The 25,253-nt window shown below is 38.3% G+C and overlaps 1 protein-coding gene across 1 annotated transcript in view; it reads left to right on the forward strand.

The window, feature by feature from the left end:
• The window catches only part of LOC131026858 (uncharacterized), a 73,384-nt gene continuing 48,131 nt past the window's right edge, over positions 1-25,253 (forward strand). The window contains exons 1-5 of the mRNA XM_057956863.2: positions 1-685; positions 803-900; positions 967-1,380; positions 1,525-2,181; positions 2,376-2,807. Coding sequence (XP_057812846.2) covers positions 1-685; positions 803-900; positions 967-1,380; positions 1,525-2,181; positions 2,376-2,807 — 2,286 coding nt within the window. The remainder of the gene's footprint in view (positions 686-802; positions 901-966; positions 1,381-1,524; positions 2,182-2,375; positions 2,808-25,253) is intronic.

Genomic DNA, 25,253 nt, shown 5'->3' on the forward strand with positions numbered 1-25,253 from the left:
ATGGTCCACTCCTATGCCGAGTTCACTGAGCGCCTCATTTCTAGGTTTGATTGTAAGGACACAGAGCTCTATTATAGGGAGTTGGCACATCTGAGACAGACTAGGCATGCAGAGGCATATGTCAATGAGTTCCAGCATATTGCAGTTATGGTACCTGATATGCCTCAAAGGCACAGTGTGATGCTATTCATTGAGGGACTACAAGACAGGCTTAAGGGATGGGTATGTGCTTTCAATCTGACCACTCTTAAGGACACCATAGATGTGACATTGAGATTGGACACCACTCCTACTTCTTATCAGACAGATAAGAAGTCGTTCAAGGACTCACGACCTCCACAGAAGGCCAATGCCTCACAATTTAGAGATGGACAGACAACTAGACCTCCCAGGATGGATCAGGAGACACAGAATGATCTGAGAAGGAGGAAACTATGCTTCTCCTGCAAAGAGCCTTGGGAGCCTAGGCACCATTGTATGGGCAAGGGCAAGGTTCATTTGATTGAGGTAACATCTGAGTTTGGGGATGAGGAGATACCAGGCACTAACACTGAGGACAGTATGGAAGAGACTAGGCAGGAGCAACCGCAGTTGGAGATAGACATCCCCGAGCCATTGGCAGCAGCTAAAGTGACTATGGCCACCCTTTCCAGTTATCCTAGATTTCATGCCTTTCGGTTGAAAGGTACAGTGCAGGGCCAACGAGTCATGATCTTAGTAGATACAGGGGCCACGCACAACTTTATTGATAAAAAGTTAGTTGAGAGGCGTGGGTTATAGTCTGAGGTGTTTGATGGTGCAGTTTGGGGCTGTACTAAGTGGATTCCACAGCTTAGCATTCAGATGGGGGATTATACCTTGACAGATGACTTCTATGTGCTACCCTTGGAGGACTATGATGTGATTTTGGGCATGCAATGGTTACAGGGTATTGGGAGATATATTATTGATCACCATCGCATGTAGTTAGAGTTCCTGTCTGGAGGGAAGAAGGTCATTTTGAGGGCAACTTCAGATGGTGGGCTTAAAGAGGTGTCTTCGCACAGGATGGAATCTATCATCAGACATGATGATGTGATTTGGGCTACACATTGTTTTGTGAAGTCCAAGACACCTACACATCAGGATGGCAGGGCATTTCATGTTGATATTCAATCAATTATGGACTGGCATGACAGAGTTTTTGGTGACATACCTCCTTGTGTACCTCCCGATAGAGGGTTTGAGCATGGTATAGAGATGGAGGATGGAGCTAAGCTAGTAATTACCAGTCCATATCATCATCCTAGAGCATATAAGGATGAGATTAAGAAGACTATTCATGAGTTGTTGGACATGGGCTTCATTCGCCCTAGCTCTAGTCCCTTTGCTTCTTCTGTGGTGCTTGTGAAGAAGAAGGATGGGACACTGCGGATGTGTATAGATTACAGGGCATTGAACAAGAAGACAATCAAGAACAAATATCCTATTCCACACATTGATGAGTTGTTGGATGAGCTTCATGGAACCATCTACTTCTCCAAGATTGATCTTCATTCAGGCTATCATCAGATTCATGTACGAGCTGAGGACGTACACAAGACTGCCTTCTGTTGTCATTATGGGTATTATGAGTTCTTGGTGATGCCTTTTGGCCTTACCAATGCACCGGCTACTTTTCAATCATGCATGAATCGTATCTTCAATAAGCAGTTGAGGAAATTGGTTCTAGTATTTTTTGATGATATACTGATTTACAACCATACATGGGAGGATCATATCAGGCACCTTGAGGAGGTACTTAGCATTATGGAGAGTCAGTCTCTATTTGCTAAGTTGTCCAAATATGAATTTGGACTTATAGAGATCTTATATTTGGGGCATGTGACTAGTGCTGACGGAGTGAAAGAGGATGAGGAGAAGATTCGAGCAATCCGAGATTGGCCCTCCCCCCAAAATATCACCGAGTTACGTGGATTCCTTGGCTTATGTGCTTATTACAGGAGGTTCGTGAGAGGTTTTCCACAGTTAGCAGCACCTTTGACCGATCTCACGAAGAACGGGGCTTTCAAATGGACAAAACAGGCACAAGGGCTCTTTGGTAGACTCAAGGAGGTTATGAGCACTTGTCTAGTCTTGGCACTCCCTGACTTCTCGCAGCCATTTGTACTTGAATGTGATGCTTCAGGCGTGGGCATAAGGGTGGTTTTGATGCAAAATAGACATCCCATTGTTTACAATAGTAGGAAGCTGTGAGATAATGAGAGGTTGTATTCTACATATGATAAGAAATGTTGGCTATTATGCATGCATTAGCCAAATTCAGACAGTATCTTGTTGGCAGCAAATTTGTCGTAAGAATTGACCACAACAGTTTGAAATATTTCCTTGATTAGACAAAGCTCAATGATCGTCAGCAAAAATGGGTAAGCAAGATTCAGGCTTATGATTTTGACATCGAATTCGTTAAAGGAAAGAATAATACTGTTGTTGATGCACTTTCTAGAAGACCATCACTTGCTGCTCTATGCTCATTAAGTGAGATTTCAGCAGATTGGAAGTCTCAACTTTTAGTTGAGTATTCCAAAGATCAGCATGCTTGTGAGGTCATGGATGGATTGGTACTGGATGACAAGTACAGTGTGGTTGATGATGTCATCTACTACAAAAGCAGGGTATATCTTGTTCCTGGTTCTCAGTTGAAAGAATGGATTTTGCATGCTTACCATGATACTCCTACAGCAAGACACCCAGGGTATGGTAAGACTTACAGGGAAGTTCGGGAGAGATTCTTCTCAAAGGGTCTCAAAGATGATGTCCTACGTCATGTGCGTGAGTGTATGACTTGTCAGTAGAATAAGTCGAAGCATACTTTCCCTGTTAGTTTGTTGTAGCTCGATTAAGAGATCACATTGAACTAGAGCAATTGATTAAGTGTATGAGATATAGTAATCAAAAGATGTTGCTACCAAGATACAGTAAGTGGTTCTTTTATGGATTGAGTATGTATCCCAACCAAAAGAAAATGTTAAAGAGAAACTACCTCGCATTTTGAAGCATTTCATGAATAGATATCTAGGAAAAGGACTGATCATGAGATTGGAGCATGGGTCAGCATATGACAAAATGACAGAAATGCCTATTTCACAATTGATGAATTTATGCAAAGGATTGAAAGAAAGGGATGGAAGGATAGAAAAGAGGTGTTGGATAATAGATAGAATGTTTGAAGATTTGTGCAAGGATAGATGGAAATGTATTCAAGATGAGTGTTGGTATACAACTCAAGAACTGATGGAGGAAAATTGAATTTTGGGACATACAGACCCAAAATAGATAAAGGAAATGATGGAAGAATAGTTTTGGAAAGATGTTTAGATAGATGGTTGAAAGAAGTTCAAAGATGTGTTCCTTTGTTGATCTTTCTTATGGATTATTTGAGGTGGTGGATGGAGGGAGGTAAGGACCCAAGATGGATGGAAGGGATGGATAGTTTGAATTTGGAATGAAAGGACCTAAAATGGATTTGGAGGATGAAGAGTTTGACTTTGGAATGAAAGGACCTAAAATGGATTTAGAGGATGAAGGGATACCTTGATCTTGACTTGGAATAGGATCATTTGTTCTTGCACTTTTCTCTTGATTTTTAATTAGATCAGTGGAGGATATGGAAAGGATATCATGCTCTTTCTTAGGAGATGGATGTTGAATGGGACTCTTCTCTTGAGATGAAAGAAGATCAACCTAGAAATCAACAAAAATGTGTGTTGGAAATGAGGGATCAACCTGCACTGAAAGGAAAATAACTCAAACACACACATGGAACATTGCATTAGAGGTTAGAAATCAACAAAATAAGTTAGTGAATCTAAACTCTTTAAAATCGTTCCATGCTCCTCTATCTCTAAAGATCCTCAATATTCAAGGTGGCCCTCACTTGGAAGAGCACTTGATCTCATGGATGACAACCTAGAGAACGAGATTGAAAGATCCCAAATGGATACTTTTGTTGTTGCTGCTGTAAATTCTTAATTAAACATACTATATTTTTGTAATTTTCGGATGATCTTATAGAATAGACAAAAGTTGCAAAAAGGGATTGTTTCTTTTTGGGTTTTGATGTTATAAGTAAACTAATTGATAAATAGCAACAACTGTGAAATTAAACAATAAACGATGTTCATATGTAAGAACACTTAAGCAATTTGAAAATACTGCAAATCATACCAGGAAAATAACCTACTTTTGTATTCAGCAAGAATCCATACATTTATTTGGAGTTGTTCTCAATCTAGATTGATGGCAGATGGAGGAATATTACTGACAACGAAAAAGGAAGATCAAATAAGCTGAATACAACCCTTCAAGCCAACATACAAACAAGGCGTGGTTGCAAAGGAGGTGTGGAAGTTGCTGCAAATCACGTGCCAACTGAAATAGACCAGCCGCCCTGTTGGAACCCCCAATATGCACGTTGAATCTTCAGGCCAAGAAGATGTGTCTTCTACCTCTGACAATCTCTGTGCAATCCTAGATAAATCCACTGTCAACTCCTGCTCAGAGCTACGTCCCAACAAGCTCAGACCTGGGGTTTGCGTCCCAGACTAAAATCACTCTTCCAGAGCAATTCCCAAATTTGCAAGTTTCAAAATGATCAAAGATGCTATCAATTAGGTTTTCATCTCCTCGTGCCTGCGAGCCTGAAAAGTTTTTGCCAGAAAGAACTCATGAACCTGCTATCCTTGTTACTCACTATGGTCTTGGGGAGACCATGGAGCCTAAACACCTCTTTGAAAAATAGCTCGACTACCTACGATGTTGTGAAATCAACTACAATCGGAAAGAAGTGGGCATACTTAGTTAACCTATCCACCACGACATAGATACAATCTTTCCCTTGAACCCGAGGAAGACCTGTAATGAAATCCATAGAGATCCCTGCCCACTTCTATTCTGGAATAGGTAAGACATGGCTAGTGAAAAATCTAAAATCTTGCTTCAGCTCCACTGTAATTATTAGACCCATGTAAGTTTCATCACTTACAAGCCAATGCAAGAAAAATAAAGAGAAAAAAGACAATATCAAAAGATCAAAAGCATGATCAAGAAAAAAAATATCAAGAAAAAAAAATGCAATGAAATGCAATGTTAAAATGCTTGGCTATGGGAACATGCAAATAACTCCATTGGGGCTATGGACGCCTGGCTGGCAATGGAGCAATATTTGTGAGATTACAGCTATAACCTCGTCAGGGCTATGGACGCTCGCTGGCAATGAGGCTCTATCTAGGATGCTTTTGAAGTCAGGTTAACTCATGTAGCTAGCCATGTTGGATTCTAAAGATTACAATGATCATATGAGATAGAATGAACCTAATTACACACACATGGGTAATCAAAGACTAAGTAACTTGATCTAGTTTGGGATTCTTCTTCCCTTTTGAGTCTGCTTCCTAGTCGTTGGATATGTTTGGTAGAATTTTCCAGAGGTTCTAAGTGTGGTTTGGTCTCTATCTTTGAAAAGTTAAGGAACACTTATTCGGGTGGTGCTAAATACTGTGACAATCTTATATATAGCCTCTTTGCAAATGGAAACATCTATGCTTGGGGAAAAAGTTCATCCACTCTATTCTTCCTACCATATATCCCATTATCCTTTCTCCAATATCCATTACCCTATCTAAATTCATCCAGTGTCATCTACGATCTTTCTTCATGCTAATCCATACCATCTATCCTAACTATTCATTTCTTCCATAATCTATCACTATCTATGATCTTGTTTCTCCTATCCATATCCCCTTTTCCATCCTTGATCTTGATCAAAATTAAGGACAGAAACATGATTTCAAAAATCTCTTGACGTGTCTCCTCATAAGCTACCTTCATATTTCTCCTATCCATTTCCACGTCTATAGTTCAGTCATCCATTCATAATATTCCTTGTCTTGCTATACATTGGAGCAACCAAATACATCTTTCTTCTAATCCAAAAATCACAAAATGTCCAAAAACTAAAAATGAAAAAAATCGACAAAACCAAATAAAAATTTGAAAATCAAAGCATGAATGCATGGCCCACCCACCAAATCAACAACAGGAAAACTCTCAAAGTTTGCAATCAAACTGATCACATGTCTTGTTAATCAATTCATCACTCAAAAACTATCAACATCAACATGTCTTATACAGGGATAGGTACACTCAAAACCAAACAGATCGGTCTTATATGGGGTACTCACTCTTTGAAACTAGAAATTCCTATCAATCATTGAGTCTTGTTAATCAATCCTTCTATCAACATCAACATCAACATGTCTTATACAGGGATAGGTACACTTGAAACTAGACAATTAGGTCTTATACGGGGTACTCTCTTTGAAACCAGACATTCTTATCAATCATCAAACAAATCAAAACAATGACATAGATCAATATGATTGTTGGATTTTGTCCTAGTTAGCCTTATCTTTATCAATTGATGGCAGTACATATTTCATCTTACAAAAAAATGAAAAACAAATCAAAAAGTGCAATAAAAACAAGTGGTGAAAACCTGGCAACAAGTGTCATTTGTGAGAAAGAATCTCCTCTATCTATTGGTACTCACATCATATATTTGGCTTCATATAATCTAAACCAATAGCCATCACATAACACTTATACACACAGCATTATCTCGGACATAATTAGCGTAGTCATTGTCCTTGAATATCTGAATTAGTTATCTGACTCATATCCCACCATGGCTTGGTGATCAGTGTAAATAAAAATATCGAGGTAGTATCGATGGAAAGGGGAGAAATCATGACCTTGCTAGGGGAATTTCACCTTGAGGGTTTTGGACATCAGACCAAACATGTAGCAACACAACAAAGATCAAAACAACCAACAGTGAACACAACAAAGCAAGAGGCTAGACATCAAGGAATTGAACTGACTTGAACTGAACAAAAGATCTATTTCCAATAGTATTCATTCTTACTCTTGGTTGTTAATTTTTTCTTATCATATCTCCTAAGTGACTCAAGGATGTCTCAATGACTAGAGAAGCAAGGAAGGAATGTGATGTTTTCTTTGACTACTATTTGGGAGTGAAGCCTTCTATTATACAAATTTGTCTTACGACGTGATCAAGTAACATATCACTGAAGACATTTTGGATTTGTATGGGACAAAGGTTAACTCTTCGTCTATTTTATGCAAGCAACACTCGGGTCATCTTGGTTCAATTATACCTTGATGCTTATGTCATCTTGCAATATCAAAATCCATGTAAGTTATACTCAGGTCATTATGATTTAATTATACCATAATGCGTGTATCAAATTTCAACAAATCAAGGCTCGATCGTGAAAACAAGGGAATCATTCGCACTTTGATCAAAACAGATGGAAACATTTGGGAACGAGAATGCATTAGCATCATTAGTATCATTTCGTTATCATTATCACTTTAATCTTGCATTAGGTTGCATATCATTTTTAATTTGGCATTAGTATCATTTCATTATCATTATCATATTAATTTGGCATTAGGTTGCACATCATTATCTTGTTAATATTGCATATAGGTGCATTTGCATTATCATTTTAAAATTGCATTTGATTGAATTATCATCTCATATCATGCATCATCCACATCATTTTCAAGATACATCTCACATCATACATCTCATTTTCAAGATACATCTCATATCATACATTATACATCTCATTTTCAAGATACATCTCTCATCATACATCTCATTTTCAAGATACATCTCACATCATACATCTCAGCATTATCATCTAGTGGCATTCCGCATTGCATCCCTTGCATGCATATCTATCGCATCATCATGGAATCTTTCTTCACTTTCATATCTTCATCATTCATCCAACTCTCATCTATCATGTCTTATATAGGATGTATCTTTCCTGAAACCAGACATTTTGATTAAGTCTTATACAGGATATATCATTCCTGAAACTATACGTTTTGATCATCTTTGTCTTCTACATGAGGTGTCATTCCTGAAACCAGACTTGATCTCAACCTTATCAATTCTATCAATCCATTTCATCTGATCCATTCTATCATGTCTTATACAAGATGTATCTTTCCTGAAACCAGACATTTTGATCATGTCTTATACAGGATGTATCATTCCTGAAACCAGACATTTTGATCATGTCTTATATAGGATGTATCATTCCTGAAATCAGACATTTTGATCATCCTTGTCTTATACAGGAGGTGTCATTCCTGAAACCATACGTTTTGAGCATCCTTATCTTATACAAGAGGTGTCATTCCTAAAACCAAACTTAATCTCAATCTCATCAATCTTATCAATCCAATCAATCTAATCAATCTTGTCAAACCCATGCATGTCATCAACTATCCACTCTTCTATCTTTCAGATAGCTTTCTTCTTCTTTCAAGAGATTATTCATGCCTTTAGTGCATGAACGATCTCCCAAGGGGGCATTATCATATTGAATCTCCATATCAATTTTATATCAGTTTCATATTGACACCAGCTTCATATCAACTTTTCATATCAAATCAATTCTTTATATCTGGGGCATCATATTGAATCTCGACATCAATTTCATATCAGTCTCATATCGACACCAGCTTCATATCAACTTTTCATATCAAATCAATTCTTCATATCTGGGGCATCATATCGAATCTTGACATCAATTTCATATCAGTCTCATATTGACACCAGCTTCATAAGGACTTTTCATATCAGATCAATTCTTTATATCTGGGGCATCATATCGAATCTCGACATCAATTTCATATCAGTCTCATATCGACATTAGTCTCATATCAACTTTTCATATCGAATCTATAGTCTAATAAAATTGTAAACCTTGCAATTTGCAACCACATTAGGGTCCTCACACATGTGAATTGAATCCCTAAGCCTGATCGGAGATCGGAGACTTGCTCGGTACCTAAAGACTGCATTTTTCTTGCCCTTCGCACTGCCCAAACTGCATCCTGTCCTGAAAAAAAGGACAAGATAGGGGCATGGTGCCCATGTCCCCCTAGGACATGGTGCATTGAACGGGAAAACTCCCCTAGTGTCGGCCTGTGAGGAAAAATTAGTCAATAACCCTAATTGACAAATATATAAGTCACATTTTCCCTGTCATTTGTATTAGTTAAAACAAGCAAAAAAGTTGGATAACTGATAACACATATACATGAGATCACATATTCAAGAATTCAAGAGCATTCAAGCATTCTTTTCCAACATTGAGCATTCTCAAGTCTCCTTTCAAGGCTAGGTGTTGCATTCAAGACGAGGATTCAACCATTGAAGAGGAGATTCATTCCAACATTCAACTTCATATAAATAATTCTATCAACATTCCTATCACAACCTCTCTTGAGGTTATTTACATTTCATTATTTCATTTACATTTACTTGCAAGTACTTTCTTTCATCATTCGGCTATTTCCAAAATTGGGGTTTGACCTGAAGGCAAACCCCCAATCCCAACCCCTTTTCCTCTCTTTTATGTGTGTAGGGTGCAGGAGCGTAGCTGTACTTTCAGATTTGGACTCCATTTGTAGAGGTGGAATACCCCTTTTCATTTCACGGATTTTTTCGTGTACACTCCCGCCATGGTCCAGGCAACTTTTTCTCAAATTCGCAGGGCGGCTTCGTCTCGACAGATTATTGCCAGATCTAGGTGCACATCTTCATCCTAGGATTCTATCTCGAGTTATAATCAAATCTTTGTCACTTTTTCACTTGGTCATTGTAGTCACATAAATCTGTCCATTTTAATTAAATGAATATTTGCTATTTATTAGATTAAAAACCCACTAGCCACTAGTTAATTAAATTCATATTTAATTAATGCATCTTCAAAATATTCTTCTATTAATTAAATAAATTATTCAATTTATTTAATTAATTCATTAAACCAAATTTACATTCAATTTAATAAATAAATTTTATTTATTTAATTTAATCCCCTTTCTTTTTTTAAATAAATTAATTAAAACATTTATTTAAATCATTAAATCCCCCCACTTGCATTCTCCTAAAAATGCAACTTACACCTATTTGTTGAAATAAATGAATTTTATTTTAATAAAAAACCTATTTTCCCTCACCCACCAAACCCACTTGCAATCCTAATCCCCTTCTATATTCTTCTAAACCCCTTTCTAATTAGCCTAATCCATACCCTAAATATTGTCACATTCCTAAGCAACTTGGAGTCACTTCTCAAAGACTTCAATGTCTTTGAAAAGCATTAAATGCTTTGTGTGTTCAACAATTTAACCTCTAAAGTCTTCCAAACCACTAATGGCTCCTACATGACCATTAATGGCTCTTACATGACCATTAATGGCTCTTACATGACCATTTATGGTTAAATCCACTTGCACCCATGGTTAGGGACTTTGACCCCTAACTCAACCCTCACGTAATTCATGTGTCTCCTCAAGCATTTATTGTTTTTACCATGGTTATCCCTTTAACCTTTGCACAAGAGTTTATCCATTGGATAAAAGCATTATTCTTTGAATAATGAATTTATTCACTCAACCCAACATTGACCTTAACTCCCAAGTTAACCCTCGGGTCATGTCAAGCATTTAATGTTTCTTCCCTCTCCTCTCAACCCCTCTCTTGTTGACACTTGTCATCTTGGGATTGGGTTGAAAATCCTCACATGGATTGAATATCATTCAATCCTAACCCTTGTTGAGATTACTCAATCTCAACCATCCATTGCTCCATTTTTCCTATAAATAGAGCACATTTCTTCATAATCCAGATCCTGAAAACTTGTATGCATTTATATTATAGTGAATTTTAGAGAAAGAGCATTTAGCATAAATAACATATATTGTCATTTTGGACTAAAATAAATCTTAGTTCATTTCATAGAAAATCTAATTAGTTTTTGTTCACATTTGCATATCATTTTGAGAACAATCATTTGTCAATCTTGAACCTCCATAAGACATCCATAGTGCAAAAAGTTGCTGAGAGCTACACTAATTTGGAACTTGGAGAGGAGAGGAAAAGGGGAGAAGGAGTTATGAGCATGGTAGAAGGCATTTGGAGATTCCTTGTTATGTTTTCTTTCATAGTTAAATACTTCATCATGTTTTTAGTGTCTCTCTTGATATGCTTGCTTAGACTAGTTTTTGGTTGATTAACACTAACATTTATCCTTGTTTCTTGTGTTCTTATGTGTTATACGACTACAGATTTTAGTCTAACATTGTCCATTTTGCAGAGCATCATTTGGTGAACCCAACGTGAATCGAAGAACAACCTTTTTTAGACAACTAACTTTTTTACTATTTTACTTGACACACAGGTTGCGCTTCGGCGCTTTTGTTCGCACTTTAGCGCTATCACTATTTGGTATTTTAGCGCTTTTGTTTCTACAATAGCGCTATTGTCCAAAACATAGCATTGTTGTTCATAGTATAGCCCTATTGTCCATTAGGTAGCGATTTTTTTTCTGTATTAGTGCATTTGTATTGTTGTATAAATATCCTATTTTAGCACTTTTGTCTTTACTTTCGTGCTTTTCTGTTAAGTAGTGCTTTTGTTTTCACACAGAGTAGTGCTATTGTAACAGAGCGTTGTAAAAAAGGCCTTGTAACCGATAAATTAATTTTTCTTAGGCTTGTGGGAGCCCACCATATGTTCGGATTTTACTGACTTTTCGTTTCGTGTGCAGGTTTAAACTAACCCTTTTTGTTGCTTAAAAACAAAATTTTCATTTGGTCCTTAAAAATCAAAATTTTCATTTGGTGCTTTAAAACTCACAAACAAATTTTGTTTTTCATGCAAGATAGGCAACTTGAAAACTTCCATTTTGGTGCTTAAAAATCAACTTCAAACACTTCATTTTGGTGCATAAAACTCAACCAAACAAATTTTTGATTTCCTTGCATCAAATTCAAGTTAAAAATCACAATCCACACTTGGTTTTTGGGCAAATAAAAAGAAAAATCAACTTGTCTCATTTTGCAAAACGGTTTATTTTAGGCAAACGTGTTTTTCATTAAGTTGACCAGGATTTCATTTTTTTCCTAGTTTACTCAACACGTTGCCTTTGAAGGATAAAAAGAACACCATGAATGTTGGGGCAACATCTCCAAATAGTTAGATCACCATTGCAATGACAAGTTAAAAAGAACAAGTGTATTTTGTGTTTGGCACACTTGTGCAAAAGAGTTGGTCGATTGGTCCTATTTCTAACACACACTATCCTCTCCCTTGGCTTTCATGGTCCTAGGTGCAAGAGAAAAGTGTTAGTAACACTCAAATTTTATCTTTTTAAGAGAGGTCTGCCAAGAGACACATCACTATTGGGAACGACCTCGCGCGGTAAATCCTTCAAGCCGCTATAAAAATCAGGTGAGAGCGAAAGTTGTAGCCTTGGGTATAGTTGTTCCTACATTGTAACTTGCCGAAAGGACAAATGGGCCCCACCACAAGTTACAAGGCTCTTAAGTGAGTCACTGCATAATGAACTTATGTCCAAAAACATCAAAAATTACTAAACACCTTTAAGTAATAGCCCACCTGTTCTATTGATTGAGGATATTTGTGATAAATTCAATGCAAGAGCATAGAAGGTTTTGCTCCCAAGATACTCACCATACATATTTCCTTGAGTAAAAACATAGTTTTTTGAAAGGTTACTTGTAGCCCGATAAAAGTGGTGACTCCCCCATCATAGGGATCATCTATTTGTTATGCTCGTGCAAGACTTAGTATATCACATCCTTACCTGCCACGACGGGATTCATAAGGTATGTAGTACCAAAATTGAAGAAATATCAAGATGTGGGCTAAAATTATCACAACTGGCCATTTGACCTTAGGGATAAAGAGTGTTTGAAGTTTTTTTCATTTTGACTCAAGACCGCAAATTGAGCCGACTTCAGGCTTTGGAAACACCTAAAATACATTTGAAGGAAAGGGTCATAAAAAGTTCAAAGGATTGGGTTGATTTAGACCCGCACCTATTTGTGCCTTTTGAGGCAACATTCTTGTGTTTGTGTGCTTGCTTTGTTTTCTTGTCAAAGAAAAAATCAAAACTCAGTTCCAAAAACAAGTATTCATCCAACATAAACACTTTCAAAACACCAACAAAAAAATCAAAAACAAAGAGCAATAACAAAAGTATCAAACTATGTGACCATTCTTCACATCTTGAGAAAGAAGAATCCTCATCAACACATCAACTTGAAGAAAAGACCATTAAGCTCAAAGGCTTTTATCAAAAGGAGGAAATTCTTCTATCTTAGTAGACAAATCTTAGTCTCTCATAGAACCTTCTTGCATCACATGCATCTATACCTTCAAGAAAAATCAAACGAGTTTGATCAAGAGTCATTAAACCACAGAGCTTTTACTCAATATAGAGCTTTAATTTATCATCAAAATAAGGGAGGCAAGATCAATCCTGCCTTCTTTCCAGATATTTGCATCACATATAACTCAGCTAGGGTAGAACCACCAACCCTTGAACAAGAAGAGGAAGAGTTTGTTCCTTTTGTAACACAAAGTTTCTATTAAAGTTAACATTTCATCCATTCCCACATCGTCAATCCATTCCAACTCTCAAAACATCAAGAGGTTTTTGTCCTAAGTTATATTTTGATATTGCTTGAATCAAACACAATACATCACTTTTTAGAGTGTCTCTACATCTAGGATAAACTCATCCTAAGAGGCATGTCTACGCAAGTTAAAACTAGTCTATGAGTGAATCCTCTCATTACTAGGTAGTTGAGTCTGTAACACATCTCAGATCTCTCTAAACCTTATCACATCAAACTTTGTCAATCAAACACAACAAGCAATTCAAGGAAGAACTTTGGTAGCATCTACCTTTAGTGTTAGGGATCCGTATGCAAAACACTTCACCAAACATCAATCTTTCATTCCATCACCAACTCATCATCATTTTCATCAAACTTCAACAAAAACTTGTAAACAAAATGGCTCAAACCAGATCAAGGTCAAGACAACAAGAAACTAAGGAAGAAGACGAGGAAAATATCAATGAATTCCAAGAAGCTCTTGGAGGAAACCCAAATGATGAAAATCCAAGTGCTCCCACTCCTGCGGCAATAGAAAGGGCACACCACAACCCTCTCTTTAATAGACTTTTTGATGAAATACTCAGGAGCAATGCCGATGCTCACTTTTTAAGACTTGCTCAAGAGGGAGCCAAACTACCCTCTGATTTTGATGTGGTGTAACTAAGGAAAGCAGTTGAATGCCAAAGTCATAATGAGGATGAAAGAGGTCGAGATCACATCAGATAAAACCTTCATCAAGGAAATCCCCCACCTCCTCCTCCTCCAAATGAAATAGACATGTTGCGGCAACAAGTCGAGAATCTCGCCCAACAACTTCATAGTGGTGTAAAAACTAATCAGTTTTTACTTAATGGCATTTGTCCCTATCCCTTTGATAGGAATCTTCATATGCCAGCTTTTCCACGAGGGTTTGAAACACCCAAGTTCAAAAAGTATCGAGGAAAAGGAGATCCTCGTTATCATGTTAGAGAATTCCAATCAGCTTGCCTTGAAGTGGCATATGAGGACACATACCTGATGAAACTTTTTCCCCAAATTTTGGGAGGAACAACCACATCGTGGTTTTCCCGACTACCAGGTGGCATTAGGACCTTCGAAGAACTAGTCCAGAAGTTCCTGGCACATTACTCACACAACATTGAACATGATATCACCATGGCTGATCTATGTAACACTAAGCAAAAACCAAGCGAGCTATTTGCAGTCTTTCTGCAACAATGACGTAAAATGTCTAGCAGACATTCTCTTTAGTTACCTGAACAAGAACTGGTGGAAATATTTATTTCCAACTTAAATAACGAAATGGAATTTCACCTAGACGTAAAAGACACAGACTCTTTCAATGACATGATCACCAAAGGTTTAAAATGTGAATGGGCTCTCATCAAAAAAGGGCTTATCAAGATATACAATGAACCAAAGGATGGCCCTCACCCATGCTTCAATAGTGACAAGCCTAACCTCTAGAACAAAAACAAAAACATCGTCAATAACGGGGTTGTCGATGCAAGAATTATCAAAAGTGCACAACATGTGATCCGATTTGCAGGACAAAACCTCCCACCCAAGAATAACACAATTGCTCCTCCAAATCAAGGAAGCAATATATCTCAAGAGGAACCCAAACAACGCCAGCAAAATTTTAAACTAAAACGAACATACACTCCCTTAGGGGAGCCTATTGAAACAGTGTTACGTCAGTTGGTTTCTCAAAATCTGGTGACCTTACCCAAAACATCAAATTACGAACCTTAAGTTAAACCTTCATGGTGGAGGGATACTGAACATTGTGATTTCCATCAAAGGAAAGGTCATAAGACAAGCAATTGTCACAGATTGAAATATCTTATTCAGGATCTTATTGACCGAGGTGAGATTGAAATCGAAGGACACGACCCAAAAATAACAAATAATGATCATCTCATGTTTAAGAATCCACTTCCATCACAAGATCAAAGGGGTCCTTCCACTTCAGGGTGAGACACAGATACCACTGATTATATGCAAGCCGCATATAATTACACTATGAATCACCTATATGATACTAGTGAACAAATTGCAACTATTACCATCAAAAATCCCAGCTCCACTTGCAATGTTGTTACACATCACGACAAGATCACCATAAAAGAAGCTCCACAAGGCATCCCATCTATCCCAAAGCAGTATAACCTTGTGGAGCAGTTAGATAAAATGTGAGCACTGATATCTATCTTAGAGCTATTGTGCCTATCCCAATCTCATAAAACAATCTTGGATCAAGCTCTCCAAGAGGCATCAGTCCCTACAAACCTAAATGCATATCAGTTCCAAGCTATGGTTGGAAATCTAAGGTCATCATCTTGTCTCACTTTCTCTGAAAGTGACAACACATCCTTCCAGCAACCTCATAACGCCTCACTCCATATTGAACGGTTTATCAACCAACATAGGATCAAGCGAGTCTTGATCGACAATGGAGCAGGCCTGAATATATGTACACTACAATTGGTCACAACATTAGGATATGTGATTGAATCAGTGGATCCCCGTAAGAAGATAACAATCAAAGCCTATGATGATCCAAAGTGTTCATCCAAAGGGGCAGTTGTGCTACCAATCCGAGTTGGCCTAGTGGTGAAGCACATCATCTGTCAAGTTTTGGACCTTCCTCTACCATATAATTTGTTGTTAGGAAGACCTTGGATACACATCATGCAAGTCGTTCCATCCACCTACCATCAGTGTATCAAGTTCCCACATAATGGGGTAGAAATTACAATCTTGGGCGATGCAAACCCCTTTGCATATTGTCACAATATCAATCATCCACCAGAGATTACCGTTCCCAACAATAGAGAAGCTATCTCATCCACATCATACATAATTCCAACCTCTCTTTCCAGTTCAAACACCACTATACCCAAGCAAGAGAAGCTCAAGATGAAAATAGCAAAGGAAGGTCCTAGGGAATACAATTTAAGTCAACTCTTTTGCATTGGACAAATGCCTACTTCTCCTAGAACTCATGGTAAACCTCAACGGTTACTTCAAACTCCCCTAGTAAACCCAGCATGCACTTTGACACCTTTCATCCTTGGAAAGAGTCAAGAAGAAGAGACCAAAGATGAGGACTTAGCAGAATGGATCTATAAAGATCCCATCACCATGGACATTCCACAAGCTAAGCTTCCCACGGATCGGTATGGAAAAGGCCTTCTAATTATGTAACGAATGGGTTATGATAGTCAGAGTGCTTTGGGACCTTGCAAGCAAGGACAACATGAACCACTGCAGCTGGAATTAAAACCCAAAGATAACACAGGACTAGGCTTTCAAAAGGTGATCCTTCCTAAACTCATATTCAAAGGAAAACCCAGCAAACCTCTATATAAGCATACTACAAACATAAAGAGGTCACCTTTGATTATATCAACAACACCACAAACCATACCAACTGACCCACTCAGGCTAAAAATCCCAGCAAAAACATCCACAATACCAATCATCCCACCAATCAAACCAGCCATCCCATCAACCATAGCAACTGCATCAACAACACCACTAGCACTATCATAACCCCCAGCAGTATCTACAACACCAACAATTCCAGCAGAAGCAATAGATTCAACACTATCGATACTCCTCGTATCGGATTCATTGATCCCCATAATCCTTCCTACAACACCGATCATTTCATCTACAATGGTACATCAGCCGATCACACCTGCAGTGTTTAACTCAAAGAATATCCCAGTATGGTATAGTAATCGGATACTGGAAAGCGACTCAGAGACTAACTCACGTGAGTGGGAATTTGATTTTGTCCAGCTTAATACTTCAGATGAGGAAGACACATCACTACCTCCACCTCGCAAAGACATCCCTATTTACGGAGAAGCACAGATAAAGACCTCTTGGATTCCAGAACTGGAAACTTCTTCTGTAGACCCTACCTCACATCCTACACCTAATTCTGATAAGGAGAGTACCATCAATGACCTTCACCACAATGTCTTAACCCTCAGTGACACATCTAATGAACTTAACCTGATCGATGAGGTAATGCCTATTAAACATCCTGAACTCATCGAATGGAACCAATCTAATCCCCCATGCCTTAAGCAATTCCAAAATGATGAGGCAATCATTGACTTTTTGGAACTACGGGATAACATACCAAGCGGGGATCACAAAGCTATATTTGCCATTGAACTTAATAGCACAGCATACTTCAGGGCGGATGCCAAACCTTTTAGCAGCAAAAATATAACAATAAAACATAGATCTTCCAGTGAAAACCACATTGTGGCACTGTTTGATCCCACAAAAGTAAAAAGAAAGAGCGTATCCAATGGTGAAAACCTCTTTGAGGCACCTGAGGATGAAAGGTTTGACATTCTCCCCTCTAGTATACAGCAGGAATGATCAATGATTCTCATCGAGGAAACCAAAGAATACAACATGGGGACTCCTGAAACTCCTCACCACATACATCTGGCATCTCTTTTAACTCCAGAGGAACAGCCTAAGTTTGTCGAATTTTTCAAAAAATGTCAGATCAACTTTGCATGGTCATATGCAGATATGCTTGGACTTGATCCTGATTTAGTCATGCATCATCTCATCATAGCAGAAGGATCCAAGCCTGTCAAGCAGAAAACCTCACAAGATGCATCTCCAGATCGTGGTACTATTCAAAGAAAAACTTAAGAAACTCCTAGATGTTTGTTTTATTAGACCAATTGATTATGCAGATTGGATATCCAATATTGTACCTGTTGGCAAACCAAATGGGGGCATCTGTATCTGTACTGACTTCAGAGATCTGAACAAGGCATGTCCTAAAGATGACTTCCCCCTACCAAGCATCGACATAATAGTGGACCTAATAGCAAGACATGCCATGCTTTCACTCATGGATGGCTTTTCAGGGTACAACCAGATAAAGATCGCACCAAAGGATCAACATAAGATGGCCTTCACAGGTCCATGGGGAACATACTGCTGGAATGTAATGCCTTTTGGTCTAAAGAATGCAGGAGCGACCTATCAAAGAGCAATGACCACCATCTTTCAAGACTTGATGCATACTATAATGGAAGATTATGTTGATGACTTACTGGCAAAATCACTAACAAGAGAAGGTCATCTGGAAATATTAGAGAAAATCTTTAACAAACTGGAGCAATATCATGTTTGACTCAACCCAAAGAAATGTGTCTTTGGAGTAACCTCAGGGAAGCTTCTAGGATACATTGTCTCAAGAAAAGCCATTGAGGTCAATCCTGCCAAAGTCAAAGCAATCATGGACATGTCACCTCTGAAGAACATCAGTCAACTAAGGATATTACAAGGGCAGCTAAAATCCATTTGAAGATTCATTGCACAACTGGCAGATAAGTGTCACCCCTTTACACACCTATTATGCAAGAACATCCGCTTTCAATGGGATGCCAGATGTTAGCAAGCATTCCAGATGCTTAAGGACTATCTCATGAATACACCATTGTTGATTCCACTAGATCCAAGTAGACCTCTATTACTCTATATATCAGCAACAAATATGGCATTGGGCATACTACTGACACAACATAATGAAGAAGGGAAAGAGTGTGTTGTTTACTACATCTGTCGCACAATGGTCGGCTATGAGCTCAATTACACACCTATTGAGCGAGCTTTCTTAGCAGTAATCTTGGCAGCTACTAAACTAAGGCACTACCTGTTAACCCATAAAGTAAAACTCATTGCAAAGATTGATCCAATAAAGTACTTACTCAACAAAGCAGCATTGATAGGCCACTTGGCCAAATGGGTGATGATTCTAAGTGAATTTGACATCAAGTATGTGGACCGTAAGGCTATCAAGGGTCAAGTAATTGCAAATCAGTTGGTCGATGCACCACTCATAGGCATCATCCTCTCATTTCCAATTTTCCAGATGAAGAGATATTCGTGATCACAGCAGCACAACCATGGAAACTATACTTTGATGGTTCATACACTAGGCATGGCTTGGGGGCAGGCATTCTGTTTATCACACCTCAAGGTGACAACATCCCAAAGTCTTACAGGCTCACATTTCCATGCACAAACAACATAGCTGAGTATGAAGCCTTGATTATAGGACTCAGACTAGCCATACAATGGAAATTGAAAGAGCTACAGATATATGGCGACTCCCAACTGGTCATCTGATAAGTAACCGATGAATATCAGACCAAGGATGATAAACTCATGCCATACAAGCAAATGGTGGACAGTTTAAAGGCATCATTTACTACTATCACCTTTGAGCAGATACCCAGGGACCAGAATCGAGTTGCTGACGCTATGGCTACCATTTCATCTCTCCTAGATCTTCCATAGAATTCAACACACTATGAGTTCTTGGTCGAACAACTTTGGAATCCTGCTTATGATATCCCCGAATTCGAGATGATATGTCACCTTGTCGGTTCTGAATCCCCATGGTATGGTGAGTATTACACCTATCTCCGTGATCACACACTTCCTCCCAACCAATCGAATAACCAACGTAAAACCTTCATTTGCCAAACCGCTCGATATACCATTATTGTTGAAACCCTATACCCACGTAGTCTTGATGGTACTCTCCTTCGATGTCTGGAATAGGATGAGATTAAAAAAAGGCCTTGGAAGAGGTACATGAAGGAATTTGTGGAACTCATGCAAGCGGTCCGTCACTAGCCAAGAAACTCCTGCCCACTGGATACTATTGGCCATCCATGGAAAAAGACACCTACTATTTTGTCAGAAAATGCAAGAAATGTCAAGTTCATGGAGACCTGATACATGCACCAGCATAGGAATTGCAACCAATCACAACACCATGGCCTTTTTGTCAATGGGGACTTGACCTTGTGGGTAAAATCCATCCATCTTCATCTAACGACCATAAATTCATCATTACCGCTACTGAATACTTCACAAAGTGTGTCGAAGTTGTTCCACGCACCCAAGTCACTGGTAAGCAAATCACCTCATTTATCCTTAATTACATCATCTGTCGGTATGGTGTACCCATGTCCATCATCACAGATAACAAGCTTCCATTCAAAAATTAGGATGTCTGTGAGCTCTGTGAGAAGTTTCACATCCAACACCACTTTTCCACTCCTTATTACCTACAAGGAAATGGTCGGGCTGAAGCATCAAACAAGAACATATTGAGAATCCTCAAGAAGACATTCAATGATGCCAGTCGTGATTGGCATGCTCAATTGAATCCAGCACTATGGGCATATCAAACTAGCATTCATACCCCTACAGGCGCAACTCCCTACTCACTGGTCTATGGTGTAAAAGCTATCCTTCCTATTGAGGTTGAGATACCATCACTACGAGTTTCCTTGCATAATCTTATAGATGATGAAGCATACGGAGTATCACGTCTTCGAGACTTAGAGCTACTTCATGAGAAACGACAAGCTGCATACAATCACCTCAAATCTTATCAACAATGCATGAGCAGAAGCTATAATCATCTAGTTAGACCTCGCACATTTGAGGTAGGTGATCTTGTTCTAAGAGAGAATCCTCGTAACCAACTCAATCGAGAACATCAAGGAAAGTTTGAATCAAATTGGCTGGGTCCATATGTTATCACTGTTGTATTTGGGTCTGGGGCATATCAGTTGGCTACTTTAGAAGGAGAACAACTAGCAGATCCGATCAATAGCAAGCACCTCAAACGGTTTTATACCTAAGCTGCACAGAGCATCAGGCTCCCCTACATACCAGAAAAACACCAAAAAACATTCAGATAAATGTCATGAAGAAAATATAAAAAAATCAAAATAGTAAAGAAAAATCATGCATCCAACCAGTGAACAACCACTCTGGTGACACCTTGGGTAAGTGCGATGGTGAAAACCTGGCAAACAGGCACCACTCATAATGGCTATGGCTCCATTTTATTTTAGATCTATTGTGATCACATTCATTGCACACATACATACATCCATCAAAAACCATGGCTTGTTATTGATTTGCAATCAAGGATAGTACTTCATGCATCTTGCATCCCGCTTTTTCATAGTCATGTCTAAATTAGGGGCAATGCCCTTAATCTGTTTGATGGAAGTGGATTATGCATTACTTGTGATTCATTGCATTCTTCATTCAAAACTATCTCACAAAATACCGAAAACATTCAAAATTGTCTCACAAAATATCAAAAACACTCACAAACTCCAAAAAACATGATAAAACATCAAAAATCAATAAAAAACATGGCAATGCTTTTGTACATACACATCCAAGCAAATACAAAACAAACATTGTGAAATACTCAAACGATGACCACTTCTCACATCGACCAAACGATCAACATCAAAATGCAAAATTGTCTTCACAAGGATGCATCATTCCTTACCAAAACAAAGACAAGATGACATTTTCTTTGACAAGAAAATTTTGTTTAAGCTATCAAGTACTTGGTCGGTTTGATAAGTTATTTATTCATTTATATCAGGTTCCTACACTACTCTGGGATATCCACAAGTGATTAGAGTGGTCAGGATGGTTCCAAAGCATTGTTTGTATGTTGTTAGTGAACAGATTTGTCCTTTCTTAAAATAATCAATTTTAAACTTTGTCGCCTTCTTTTAAAGACAAGTGTTCAACTAAACAGTTGGGTAAGTGTTATATAAACCACTTCCCTCTGAATTTTCCATAGGTACAGCTTCCTATTTCAGTTATTCAACGAATAATCTAATTAATTTTATTTGAGTAGTAGCTTTTAACCTGAAAGCATTTAAGGCTGCCTACTTCATTCTTGGATGAGAGGCCAATATTTCACATGTATTTCTGAGAAAAAACTTTCTTTTCAATCTTTTCAATGCAAGAGATGGAAGATACTGAATCAAAGTTCAAAACACCGTTCCCACAATTCCAATAAGAAAACGAATAGATAAGAGAAACCGAATCTGTTCTCAAACACAAATCTTTTCTTAAAAACAAACACTCAAAGGAACTAGCACCAGAAAAATAATAATTTTCTATAATAGAAAGGTCATTACTATTATTTGATTAGATAAGCATATGCAAAGATATGTGTCTACACAGATTCAAAACCCATAGATTTTCCTTCTCCCAAAAACAGTATGATCTTTGTATATATATATATATATATATATATATATATATATATATATATATATATATATATATATATATATATATATATATATATATATATATATATATATATATATATATATATATATATATATATATATATATATATATATATATATATTCTTATGCGACAAAGGCACGATAATACATCTATAAATCCTTTTCTATTCCAGATTTTAAAAGTCTGATTCTTCCTTCGGCAAAACAAAAACTTTACAGGACAGAGGGAAAACAAAAACTAACCAAAATTTGTCACCAAATCTAACCCCTATTCTATCTATCCTTCTATAATTTATAATTTTTAGAATAGAGGAGGTCTCCCTGAAAACTTGAACTCCCCCAAAACAGTTATGAAACCAACAAGATGTATTTTGGGACAGATGTCCCGAAGTCTTTGCATAAACATGAGAAATTACATAAATAAAGGAAATTGGGCTTGGATCAATACATTATGTCTCTTTCCCATCACCATCATCCTCTCCACTGTCATGGGTGTCGTGGGCGGTTGTGACCTCCTGGATAATGGATTGGTTCAGAACCTTCATCACAATGAGCTTTGCCTTCGCCTCTTCCTTATCCACTTCACCATCTTTTCAGCATGTTTCGGTAACTGATCATTTCCAATGAAGGTCATAGACTCAATCCTAGCCACTCTTGTTATATCTTCCAGAGTGAAATTACCCTTGGCTTTGATTTTCTCCATGTTTATCCAAAAAGCCCTAATTGCATCCTGTGTGTTCAACCCGCAAATCCCCAATTTCCAATCATGGTCAAGGTTAACCACCTTGTTATCATTAACTATACTGCACTGGAGATCCTGGAGCTCATTAACAGAGGTCGTAGCGTTGGAGATCACAGACTTGAAGGTAAGCACCCGCCACATTATCATTTTCTTCAGCACAAAGAGATGACATTCATCTGCTACTAGTTTGATTTAGTGTTCTGTAAGAAACCTAGTCACCCCATATTATTCTATTTTGGCAAACAAAGGCAAGATATTCTACCATTTGTGTTCCTCTTTCTCCCACAGCACAAGCTGATTTTGAACATCGGCGATAAGACTTTGTATCTCATCACATAACTTCCGGGAGTCAGTGATATACTTCTCCCCGTCCTTGACTATTCCCTCAATCCATTTCTCCATGGCTTCTGCAATACTCTTGGCCCGTTGAACTTGGCTCATTAACTTTTTATTTTCTGGTGAAGTTGGCTCAAAGTTCTCTGTAGCATGAGATATAGGGAGTGCCCCAAAGCAACCAATGTTGTTGATGAACTGGGCAAGAATATTAATGTGTAACTTTAGCTGTCTCTTTTCCTACCCATCCTTCTCCGATCTGGCGAGCATTTTCTTTGCGGACACCTGGAAGAAATGATTTTCTGAGTCCCTACTCATATTTCCCAGCTCCACCTTTGTGATCTCAAAATCATCAGGGATAGCTTCCTTGTTTTCATCCTTGGGTTTGTATGAGGCGATTTCGGCGACCCATTTTCCAGTTCCTTCATCATTGTCCAGGCAGGCGGCGGTTTTGAACCTTTTTGGCTTGGGGCCATCCTCTATGTACTTAATGAGCATTTCTTGAATTGGAATAGTCACGGGAAGAAAATTCCGCTTTATGTTTACTGAAGTGGTCAACCACTTAGGAGTTGCACTAGAACTGGTTGTTCCTTCGATCACTTTGGAAGGTGGTGTCATGGCCAGAGTCACCATATGAGAATCCAGGGCATTAGCAACATCGCTATCCAGGTCCTCAACTTCAAATATTTGGGCATCAAGAATCATATCTTTCAGCACTGTATCCTTTGCTTGATCCATTTTTCTTTGAGCAGCACTTCGGGACCAGGTATGTCGAGGGGTACAGAAATCCAAAGCTGAATTAGACCTATGTCTAAGCTGGGGTGGCTTTTTATCTTTACCTGCATGAACAGGCATAGAAGCATTGTTAGAAAGACGCTTTGGTGAACGTAGAGGGACCTCATTACTTCTCACAGAATTAGACTTAACACCTAATTTCGTTGCTTTCTTCCTGGCAACCCAAGCCACGGTCCTCTCCAAAACTCCTTTGGTCCTTAACTGTATATCATCTTTCTCCTCTTCGTCCCAGTCGATTGGAGGCATTTCAAATTCTGCATGGGCTAAATATCCTGGTTCAAATAGCTCTAGATAGTCCTCTTCGAGCCCCTTAATGTCGAGCTTTAACTGTAATGAAATGACTTGTTCTAACACCATCCTCATATTTCCCTTTTTAAAAACCTCGAGCTCATCGCTACAAGCTTCCCAGAAGTCTTCCAATTGCGGCATTGGGAGGTATGGCATTAGACCAAGACTTCGGGAAAAGCCCTTATTATCAAAACCTTTCCTTTCAAGATACAGGGAAAAATTGAAATTCCTAAGATCTTATCCAATACTCAAAGCATCGAACATCGAACTGCAGGACAACACGCCCAATTGGATGGGAAAGTGACCCTCCCATTTATCCCTGGGTTGTGCCTTTTTTATTACAGAGGTCAGCTGCCCACATATCTCCGCCAAAACA

This window comes from Cryptomeria japonica, chromosome 1, assembly GCF_030272615.1.
Source record: "Cryptomeria japonica chromosome 1, Sugi_1.0, whole genome shotgun sequence".
NCBI classification, from domain to species: Eukaryota; Viridiplantae; Streptophyta; class Pinopsida; order Cupressales; family Cupressaceae; genus Cryptomeria; species Cryptomeria japonica.